Source organism: Asterias amurensis, chromosome 19, assembly GCF_032118995.1.
Source record: "Asterias amurensis chromosome 19, ASM3211899v1".
Classification (NCBI taxonomy): Eukaryota; Metazoa; Echinodermata; class Asteroidea; order Forcipulatida; family Asteriidae; genus Asterias; species Asterias amurensis.
The window spans coordinates 13,758,666-13,770,766 of NC_092666.1; the positions used below are offsets into that span (position 1 = coordinate 13,758,666).

General features: G+C 38.4%; 1 protein-coding gene across 1 annotated transcript; it reads left to right on the plus strand.

Moving 5' to 3' along the window:
- The first annotated feature begins 1,963 nt into the window (after positions 1–1,963).
- On the plus strand, positions 1,964–9,728 carry LOC139951581 (paired box protein Pax-6-like). The gene is made up of 7 exons (XM_071950541.1): positions 1,964–2,104; positions 5,003–5,164; positions 5,939–6,094; positions 6,632–6,898; positions 7,289–7,548; positions 8,243–8,338; positions 8,821–9,728. Exons 1-7 carry the CDS (start codon positions 2,092–2,094, stop codon positions 9,082–9,084), a joined length of 1,218 nt encoding a protein of 405 aa, XP_071806642.1. The 5' UTR covers positions 1,964–2,091; the 3' UTR covers positions 9,085–9,728.
- The last annotated feature ends 2,373 nt before the right edge of the window (positions 9,729–12,101 follow it).

Genomic DNA, 12,101 nt, shown 5'->3' on the forward strand with positions numbered 1-12,101 from the left:
ACACGTTTGGTGATTGTCAAAGAGCAGTATTCTCACTTGGTGTATCCCAAAGTATAAAATAGTGTGATAGGAATCAGATAGGAATAAAAGGCTTCTGGCCAGAAGTCTCTTATTATTTTAGTGAGAAATTACCTCTTTCTCAAAAACTACTTTACTTCAGAGGGAGTCGTTTCTCACAATGTTTTATACTATCAACCTCCCCATTACAAGAAAGGTTTTATGATAATAATTATTTTGAGTAATTACCAATCGTGTCCACTGCCTTAAAGACAGTGGACACTATTGGTAATTGTCAAAGACAAGTCTTTTCATTTGGTGTATCTCAACATGTGCATAAAATAACAAACCTGTGAAAATTTGAGGTCAACTGGTCGTCAAAGTTGCGAGATAATATTGAACGAAAAAACTTGAGGTCTCGAAATCAAATTCGTGGAAAATTACCAATTTCTCGAAAACTACGTCACTTCAGAGGGAGTTGTTTCTCACAATGTTTTATGCTATCAACCTCTCCCCATATTTGTTACCAAGTAAGGTTTATGATAATAAATATTTTGAGTAATTACCAATAGTGTCCACTGCATTTAAATACTTACCCTTTACAAATCTGACAGTACTATAAATACAACGTTTTGCTTAAAAAAGAAAAGGTCATATTGACAAATACAGCATGGGAACTTTCAATCACGTTCTTTCCCATTCATTTAGCTTTAATCCTCGATAATTATTATTAATCTAAAATTGGATTGTCTTTAAATCATTAAACCGACAAACAAAGGCGGTAAAAATACAATAAAACATTACACTTAATTAAAAAACAGACACAGATTGATTTCAATTGAAAAACACTTTTGTCTGAGTAAAGCGATAGCTCTGTTGCTTGTTTGTAGTGCCGAAGCTAATTAGTTATAAGATTGGATTTTGTTATTCTTTAATACATAAATCAATTGGCTAATTGTTTAAATAGAACAAAGGAACAGAATAGCAACAGACACTCGCGCCGGATTTTATTATGTCATTAAAAAAGGGTTACGTGTTTGGTTTGGAGGTAAAAAAAAAAAAAAAAAAAAAGGAAATGAACACGTATCTCTTGTTTGTTTTCTGTCTGTAAATTACACTACGATTGGTATTCTAATTGCATCCAAGTTCAAATTTATCGAAAGGAAGGGAGAACAGCGAGAACTGATTTGATGGACCAATCAGAGAGCTTTAATAAGTTAGACTGCGACTGTGATTGACTGACCAATCAGATCGCTGCGCGGTTAATGATGTAAGCATTATAATCGGACCAATGGTTGAGAATCATCAATGGTATCTCTTAGCTTTCAAATAAACTTTTTCTGTTCGTCGAATGGAACTACACAAAAAATGTCCAATGCTTTCTATAGGGAATACTTTTGTTAATCCCCCCCCCCCCCTTTTGGTGCAATAATGAATGTCATCATTGTTGGTTAAAGTATTTGTTGCGCATGTATCTTGTTTAGTGTAGATTACTTCAGTTTCGTCTTGAAAAGTGAAACTACGTGCTTCAAACTCTTACGTCACTTGCTCAGGTGACCAATTACAACACAGCAAACATTCCATCATTAATACTTAACCACGCCCACTTAACGTAAACACTTAACTAAACCCGAAGTGACTGGTCACCAACTCGCAACCCTTGTCTCTGAAAATAATTACAAAAGGGTATCAGATTAACCGTGTTTTTTGTTTCCAATATTGCCCCATGAATTTGGTAGACTGTGAGGCTTCACCTCCTTGGTGTATACTTGCGCAGGCGTACGTCGATTCAATCAGCCTGTTGCGTGTGTGGGGACCACTCTGTAACCAAACACGCGCTCTATTGTTGACCATTGTTTACCAGCGCCCTTACGATTGTAATTAACAACACCTAATAAGGTTTAAATTGGCGAGTGAAGCACGAGGGAGCGGCAGATATAACTCCAGTGATCGGATAAGACGGGTCTGAATCTAGGCTAAATCGCTCCAGGGCATACCGTGGTTAGAGGCTTACTTACGGTGTTGGAAATCGCTCCGGGCTACGACGACCGTTTGGACGGCAGGAGTTGTTGAATTTGGTCGCTGAGGACTGGCATGCATTTTAGCGGTAAGTTCAAACGAATTAGTGCATTTTTAAGAGGTTTTTGTTATAGGTCTTTAGTTTATTGATGGTTGGGTAAACCACGTGTCGAAAGTTCTTGAAATTAATTGGGCAAGCTAACAGTATCATTATGTTTCTGATATAAAAAATGTTCGACATTGGTCGAGTTTATGTAGACTATACCTATCATTCCAACACTGAAAGGAATGGTTTAAAGGGATTGTTTACTCCAAAAATTAATGATCCTACTTGTTAAAGGCAGTGGACACTATTTGTAATTGTCAAAGACTAGCCTTCACAGTTGGTGTATCTCAACATATGCATAAAATAACAAACCTGTGAAAATTTGAGCTCAATCGGTCATCGAAGTTGCGAGATAATAATCAGAGAAAAAAACACCCTTGTCTTACGAAGTTGTGTGCGTTTAGATGGTTGATTTCGAGACCTCAAGTTCTAAACTTGAGGTCTCGAAATCAAATTCGTGGAAAATTACTTCTTTCTCGAAAACTATGGCACATCAGAGGGAGCCGTTTCTCACAATGTTTTAGACCATCAACCTCTCCCCATTACTCGATACTAAGAAAGGTTTTATGCTAATAATTATTTTGAGTAATTACCAATAGTGTCCACTGCCTTTATAGAGTACTGCAGTTGTTGATAGTGTATAACGTGTTGAGAATTTACCTTAAAAGGAATGTGGGTTACAGACACTGGAGACTATTAGTAATTGTCAAAGACCAGTCTTCTCACTTGGTGTATCTCAACATGTGCATAAAATAACAAACCTGTGAAGAATTGAGCTCAATCGGATGTCGAAGTTGCGAGAAAATAATGAAAGAAAAAGTACCCTTGTCACACGAAGTTGTGTGCTTCCCGATGCTTGATTTCGAGACCTCGAATTCTAAATCTGAGGTCTCGAAATCAAATTCGTATTATACTATCAACAGCTCCCCGATACTCGTTACCAAGTAAGGTTTTATGCTAATAATTGTTTTGAGTAATTACCAATAGTGTCCACTGCCTTTAAGATAAATGGATTCAAAAGTATTTCAATCTGAGAAACGTTTCTACCTAAAATGTTCTCCGAATTTGTACATAATAAAAATACGAACAAGTTTTCCTCAGTGGACACTACCGCAACAGATTTTCTGGCAATAATATCACAAAAACGCTTGCACCTTATGAAAAATTCTCTGTTATTGACTTATTTGGATTGAAACGACCATACGACTTTGCCTTTTTGATATAATTTCGGTCTCAATTTGTCCATCAAGAAAATATTTAAGAAACATTGAACGAAAACCTTTCGGGTTTCTCCCCGTTTTTGTTTTGTTTAATATCACGTTCTTTTTTTAAGGTAAATCGTAACTGCAGGTAGTTAAACAACAAAATTTCTCAAAAAAACAAAACAAGTAGTTACCTGCTGTCAAATTAGCATCTTGTTTCTTATTATTTAAATAGTTTGACTTTTCCCGCTATTTTTCGTAAGCAAATTTGTTGTGCGTTACATTTTCACTTGAGGTATTAGAAACTGGTCTCATCTGACATCTTTTATTGTAATGTTATTTTTTTCTCTCTAAACGAATTTTGACGGATGATATACTGTTTCAAAACGAAAACCATTCAAAATGTTTCGCATATGCCCATAAGTTGCAAGTGACATCCAAAATTGTTGAAGCACGGGTACAGGTACGAGCCGTAAGGCTCACTCATTACTCTTCACAATGAGAAACTCACCATGCGAACTTCAACTTGAGAAACTCATTTAAAGACACTCACCTTAAAACCTTTCTTGATGACAAGTAATGGGAAGAGGTTGGTGGTATAAAACATTGTGAGAAACAGCTCCCTCTGAAGTGCCATAGTTTTGGAGAAAGAAGTAATTTTCCACGAATTTGATTACGAGACCTCAAGTTTAGAACTTGAGGTCTCGAAATCAACCATCTAAACGCACACAACTTCGTGTGACAAGGGTGTTTTCTTCTTTTATTATTATCTCGCAACTTTTGTGACCGATTGAGCTCAAATTTTCACAGGTTTGTTATTTTATGCATACGTTGAGATACACCAACTGTGAAGGCTAGTCTTTGACAATTACCAATAGTGTCCACTGCCTTTAACAAAAAAAAATAAAACTCATCATTGGTGAGACACAACAACTCATCATTAATGGATCAATCAATATAGTTTTCATGTGTGAAACTCATCATTAGTCACACAAACTCACCATTGCAAACTAATCATAAAGGCCTTTTCTTTTCATCTTAATATGTGAAGAAACTCACAACAACAAAACTAACATCTCAAGTGACATCCAAAATTGTTTGTACACAGTTAACCACCGTCATTGACCACGTACAACAATGCGTGTTACATTTATGGTAACTTATGTGGTCTACGGACGTTTTGGGGTGATTTTCGTTTCGAAACGGCAGCTCTGTCAAAAGTAATTCAGAGTAAGAGATATTTTACAAAAATTCTGTGTCGGCGAAAGTATTATCTCTTAAAGAAAAACTATACTTTCGTTTTTATGAACCGTTCGGGTGTTTTAATCCTGTATTTATGTACACCAATAAAACTAACGCATGAAAATTTCATTTTAAAAGATGGTTGCGTTTATAGTCTTTAGCGAATATGCCAATGCTGGAAGAATATATATATTGATTTTTTTTTTTTTTTTTGGGGGGGGGGAAGTGATATTTTTCCATAACCGCGGTATTTCGAAGTGATATGTCTCTCAAATAATGTTATACTATCCAAAGTCAGCATTATTCTTTGTTCGTAGGCCTAAGATTTTATAACATTTTTCAGCCATCACCAAACTTATAAAGACCCGCTAATCGACAGATTTGTCGTTGATCGTAGTTTTAATAGTGATTTCCTGTTTCTACTCGTTCCATCCAGCTGACGGCGGTTTCAACCAGCTTGGGGGTATGTTTGTTAACGGGCGCCCTCTACCGGAGACAATGAGACATCGCATCGTGGAGATGGCTCACTGTGGTGCAAGACCATGTGACATCTCAAGACAACTTCTCGTGTCGCACGGTTGCGTCAATAAGATCTTAGGTATGTGTAAGTAGGATTTTGAAACTTTTCGAACAGAGCCCAAATTCGTAGAGCTGGGGTTAAAGCAGAACAAAATTGCTCAACACTTATCTGCTTAGCAGAAATGAGCAGGATACCAGTTACAAATTAAACATGTGACTTGGTAATTTGGCTGGTAACCTAATTCTGGTAAGCAAATTCTCGTACGCTTAGCTACCTTTTGTGTTGAAGTAACTGTATGAAATTGGGCCCACGTGAGGTTTGCATCATGCGGAAGTCTCTTTCGAGTAGTGTTTGGTTGTCAGCCACCGGTTCTTTTCAGAACTAGGCCTAATACTTTAAGAGATTTATATACAGTTATTGCTACCGCAAACCTCACCTGGTTTGTGTGTTTAACCCCAGGCCTTGTCACGGAAGAACATTTTACTCGCAGGCCTTGGAATTGAAAGCCTTGGAATACACGAACACTTTTGGATTACCTCACTGTAATTATTAAGCGCCAATTTGTTTTTATCCCATTCTAAATTATGAACTCGAGGGACAAGTTGTCCATAATTATGTTTCGATGAAAAAATGTATGGCGTTGTTGCTCTTAGTAGTCTATTAAGTCGTTCTTAATAAGTACGTATGGTTTGTGATTAAACACCCTGCAGAAAATTCCTTTGTGAGCAAATGTGGTGGCTGGTCGCTCTCAGAAGAGCAGCTTTTTAAAGTCATTTAATTTTATGTAGAGAATTTAATGTTTTGTTGACAGTCCTGTTGATACAGTGTTCGTAATATTATACTCTCTCACAGGTCGCTTTCTTGAGACTGGTTCCGTGCGCCCAGGTACCATCGGTGGGAGTAAACCCAAAGTAGCCACGCCCACAGTGGTAGAGAAAATCGAGAGATTTAAACAAGATAATCCCACCATATTCGCGTGGGAGATTAGAGATAAGCTTGTATCTGACGGTAAGTGATTAACGTTCGTCAGTTCTTTATTTTTATTTCGGAAAAAAAAAAGAAAAAAAAACATAAGTTACTTTCTTATTTTATTCTGGTCCTTTTGACAGAAATGTCAAAAAAAAAACAAAAAAACATAAATTACTTTCTTATTTTATTCTGGTCCTTTTGACAGAAATGTTTCGTTTTGTTTCTTCTTCTTTTATTTAGACTTCGTTTGATTATTTCTTTTGAAATATTTTAATTGATACTCTGGCATTGTAAACCCTTCACTGTTTAAAGACACTTTCGAGGACGCTAGGTGGCAGCAGTCTGGTTTGTCTTCTGCCAACTAGCGCCTCAAAGTTTCCCATTGTGTTTCTTTCTATGCAAACTATTAAGTAGACAAACAAGTATACAAGTAACTTATTACATAGTTCAAAAGAACAAAACTCTAAAACACAGATAATCAAAAAAGTTCCATGCGAAGTGCTGAAACTCAAATTGGTGAAATTAATTGGCTATGTTGATATTTTGAATATTCTTGTTTTCTTCCGATTTCTGCAGGCGTCTGCACAACTTCCACCGTACCAAGTGTGTCTTCCATCAATCGCATACTGCGCAATCGCGCTGCGGAACGCGCAGCCGCAGAGTACGCAAGGGCTACTGAGCAGGCGTACATGAGCGACTACGCCAGCGCATGGGCACACTACGCACCACCATACGGCATTGTTCCAGGATTGAGAATGGACAGTCGACTGGATCCTAGGCAATCGTTGAGGGCGTGCTGTTCAGGTCTATTCTGTGGGCCACCTTTTGGAACATATCCACCCGGTAAGTTTTAGGCACTTATTTGAAAGAAAATACATAAGTAAACAAATACAAGAAACAACAGATAAATAAACAACTAACGGGGGTCCCAGACTGCTCCTCTAAAACAGTATTTTTGTATACTGTCTGCCATGTCAGTGCTAAATGTCATATCATACACATGCCTACACCCTTACGGATTGTGAAGGGGGTAATCATATTTCCGCCCCAGGAGTAGGTGGCAACATGTCCCTTGTGGTAGTTGATTGGGCCGATAGCCTAAGTCACTTTACTGCAGCCCTCACCTTTAAGTGACCATCTGTCCTTGTTGTTAGTCAGGCGATATCTACGCATAAAAAGTATACAAAAAGTATAAAAAATATACATATAATGTTCCCGCTTTTTTTCCTGTAGGTCTGGCACCTTCCTCCGAGTCACCATCCCCTCCCCCAGCCCCTGATAACTACAACAATGATGCCCCCGTCTCCATGGTAACTGCATCATCCCTACCCAGTTCTCATGCCAGGTCCCCCTCACCAGATACACCCGTCTCCTCCTCCGAGAACATGAACTATCCTCCAGAGATGGACTCTCCCTTCAAGGATCCAATCACAGAAGAGCAGAGGAGGAAACTGCGCAGGAGCAGAACGACATTCACCCCGGAGCAAATACAGGTGAGCATCAAGAGAGGGCGGTATTACCCCTCCTCATTCTAAGTCCTCGTCCGAAACGAATTGGGATACCTTCATCTCTCCATGCTGTACATCACCATTGATGGTACTGCCACTTACCAATATGAATACCTAAAGCAACTATAATTTACCGGTCACTAAGGCTCCTTGCAAACTCTTCCGCACCGATAATTTCGGCACTTTGCATGGCTGGTGTTCATTTAAGCATATCATTCAATATTATGTATGTATACACCGCAAACCAAATACATAATACCATTCTATTCAGTCCAATAAAATTAGGTATGCTTGCCATCCACTCGGTTTTCCCATTCTACAAACATTCATTCAATCAAGCCATAGAGGGCGCTTTGTAAGCTGCCTCTACAAAAGTCATGTGGACCTTAAGACACATAGACCCGATTTTGTTCAGTGTATAATCCTATTTATTTTTATATTGCACACAGTTGCAATATAAGGCTGAATCCGAATTGGCGGTTAGAGCTAAGGCTACTAACGACTTACTTCACTTCAATGACGCACGGTAATCTAGCCGTAGCCATTAACCTTAGCCGTAGCTGTAGATGCCTGTTCAGACACGACCTATAATATAATAATGCTAGTTGTGTGGTAAATTATTTAAGATGGATTTAGGAACAACGTCTAATTTGTGGGAACGATTTTCTTCTGTTTTCAGATTCTTGAAAAGGAGTTTGAGAAATCTCACTATCCCTGCGTCTCGACGAGAGAGGACCTCGCCAACAAGACGACGCTGTCCGAAGCACGGGTACAGGTACGAGCCGTAAGGCTCACTCATTACTCTTCACAATGAGAAACTAACATTGAGAACTTCATCTTGAGAAACTCATTTTGAGAAACTCATATTGAGAAACTCATTTAAAGACACTCACCTTAAGAAATAAAAATAAAACTCATCACTGGTGAGACACAACTCATCATTAATGGATCAATCAATTATAGTTTTCATGTGTGAAACTCATCATGAGTCACACAAATTCACCATTGAAAACTAATCGTAAAGACCTTTTCTTTTCATCTTAATATGTGAAGAAACTCACAACAATAAAACTAGAAAATGCCGAGCACTAGAAAATGCCGAGGACAACTTTGTTGCCTAAATATTCATGAGTTACTACAACAAAAAGGGTGTTTTATTTTGGGTAAAAAAAAAACAAGTTTAATAAAAGACAGTTATAATCTTGCATATTTTTTATTTGTTTATTTACAACCTTGTTTTATTGATTTCTTTCCCAGGTTTGGTTTTCCAACCGCCGTGCAAAATGGCGCCGCCACAAGAAAGTCTCCACCCTCCAGCATCCGGGACCTCTGCTGCCCCACCATCATTCCCATCGTGCCATGTACCAGACGCCTGCTGCAGTCGCCCTCCCGCGGGCATACAAGGCCATGCAGCTAGAAGGCGGGAAAGTGACTCTCAGGCCTTCCATGTCGTCTGCTTTCACACCGCTTACATTGACACACACACAAACCACGTCTGCTACGTCGAGTAATTCTCCGTAGAGAACAAAAACACAGGTCCTGTGAGAATCTGCGATATTTTCCGTAAAAGAAGCAATGTATATATTATTGTGTTTGAGAAAACAGAGGTCCTCTGGCTGGGAACCTGCGATTTCTTCATTAAAAAAAGCAATGTATTATATTAATGTGTTATCAATGTAAATAACTCTGGCAAAGCATCTAATATGTGCGCGCTAAAAATGATTGTCATTATTTTGTGCATTAAAAGCATTCATTGCACCTCATTCGTAAAATTACCTGGGACACCGAGTTTTTTAATTCGATTGGTTGAGAGGACATCACGTTGGTCAGTTTCATTCTGAGCATGTGTGCATTTCCGAAAACAACTGAAGTCTGCTGCCACCTCAAGTCTCCAAAAAGTCTCTGATTATCAAAATAATGTGATCGTTTAAAACATACTTTAACTTGCCTTAGAAATAAAAACCTCATCAATAATGATCTTTACCCTATACACGTTTATCCAAATTTATGTTTCTATAATAATTTTTCTTTACAATCAATTACATAAACATTTCAAAATCACAATTTCATCTTTAATTCAAATTTCTCTTCTTTTGAGCTCGACATTCCTTTAACTTATTTATTTGCTTTAGGGGAAAAGCGTTTCTGGCATAGACTCGCTAAAAGTCTTTTCCTCTCGCATATGTAACTCTGAGAGCTCTTTTCTTTATTGTGCAATAAAAACGCAATCTATTCAAACCGTGTGTCAAATGTCTAAATGTTTGTTGAAAAACCTGCTTATAGTAATGTCACACAAAGGATTTGGCGTAACTGCCCAGCCGGAGCCACCCCCCCCCCCCATGCCAAGTAACTTCCACTATCCTAAACAAAAGACTCCATTATCCAATCCTGCCTAATTGTGTGCCTGTCAGATCATTATAGCGTGCAGAATCTGTGACAGTTGACTGGCACTAACGCACAAAAAATTAAGTAAAAATGCTGATTCTCTTGAAAATGACAACTTAACTAAAATTAACAAGATTCAAACTGCCACAAAACGAATAACAATGAAACATCGTGTCACTAAATGTCAATATTGTTTTCCAAAATGTGACTTTTGTCACCTAACGCAATTTAGTACAATGCTGTGCATACACAGAGTTTAAAACGTTCATACTTTTTCATCTATGCCTTTCCTGTACCTTTAACTTTGAAATTAATTCCACGGCAGCTCTATCAAAAAACTGTGGATTGAAGAATTACGATCCATCAGTGGGACACGCTGCAACACAGCCCCCTGACTGCACACAAGGCCCCTGGGTGTGACATCCGCATTGCCATTACGTTTATTACCAGTTGACGATTGAGATATCAACTGCACTCTTCAGAAGATAGCACTCGCCATTTACTCCCATTGACTGGGGTTTCGTTTAGTGCTCGATTCGGCAAACCTTAAAATCTCCCTCGAAAAGAACACCAGTGTATTGTAAAATCCATACTTAGCCTGGGGTTAAACTCGGAGAGAAATCAATGCTATGAGTATGCAGCGTATAGATTATATTCGGGTACTGGCAAGTGGATTTTTCGTTCGAGAGTATCTAACGCGCTGGCGTTGCATGATTAATTTTTACTCAAACATTTTATCGAATCCTTAAATGCCTTTCTTCCTTCTCGAGTATTCTTGGAGCGCAACTGGGCAAAGAAACCTGATAAGACTTGCTTGAGATCCCTTTCAGTGCAAGTGCTGCTAGATATAACAGCTAGCCCGATTAGTAAAGCCAGGAATCAATTTAAAAAAAGACAATTTAGAGTAATGTGTATTTTGTGGAGGTGTGTTATCGTCCCACGTAAAGCCAGTGCCATCACAATGGTTTATCTTTAGTCTTAAAAAAACAGAATTTTGGCTGTTGAAAACGAAATAAACTTTAAAAAAAATGTAACTCAGCCTTTGTACTGTGAGGAATGTTTTTTAATAAATGATTCTATATGTATCTACTCAAGTCTATAATTTGAAACTATATAATTTGAAGTATTTTCTCAAAGGAAAAAGACAGAAAAGTTTAACATGATATCAAAATGATAGATTTAAGACTTTTCAGCAGATACAATTCAATCTGTGTATGTGTTAAGTCAGACAAGTGGTTTGGGTTATACGCTAGCGTTTAATATCTCCATAAAACAGTCGTCGTTTATTATTCCTTACTCCCGTCTGCCTAACCTTGTAGCCTCTCTCGTGCAGCCGTAAGATCACCTGCTGAGGGTCCGCGGCCTGCCCTAGCCCTGCGCACAGCTCCTATCCAATTACCACGGCACAAACCACACCAGAAGCAATCGTGTTCCTTACAGCCTCGAGGAAATTCTAATAGTAATACCTCCCTGGTGATGTCTTGCAATTTCTTGATTACATTATTACTGTCAGTGAAAAAGGCTATACAGCGTCCTTTATATATTTTTTTTATGGAAATTCTTGCATGAAACACTGGAGTTTCTGCATAATGGAGGGCTAGACAGGCCACCGGTCGCTTGAGCTTATTTAACATTGAAGAGCAGGTTGAATTTAAGTATATGTACGCCTTGTTAAATATTAGTATAGGACTAAAAAACAAATCTGACAAAATGTCCTCGGTTTGGCAAATAGTCTAATTATTTTTTTGTCCTGTCTCACTGCGGGGAAAGAAATTAACTAGGACGTCTGGCTCTAAGGTGTTCTCATCGTGGCTTTGTTGCCATGGAAAGATATGGGACGGACAGGAAAGATTGCCAATTCAGGATCTGTAAACAAAAAACCCTCGCCGCGCCATTGTTTCCTCCTTGAGGGCGAGACTACATCACCGTCTGACAGATCACCTCGTTCCCAACCAACCCACCCCCTCAAAGTTGTAATATCATTAATGCTGTAAAACTTATCAGCAAATTTTAAAAATGTCCCCGGGGGATGGACAGATAATATACGTGTCATGAAATAGGAAATATAAATCACTCGTGACATGCCTGCTGGGATATTGTATGACCGTTATGTAAAATGAGCATTTCTATTATGCCAGTCAGATTGCAAGAAT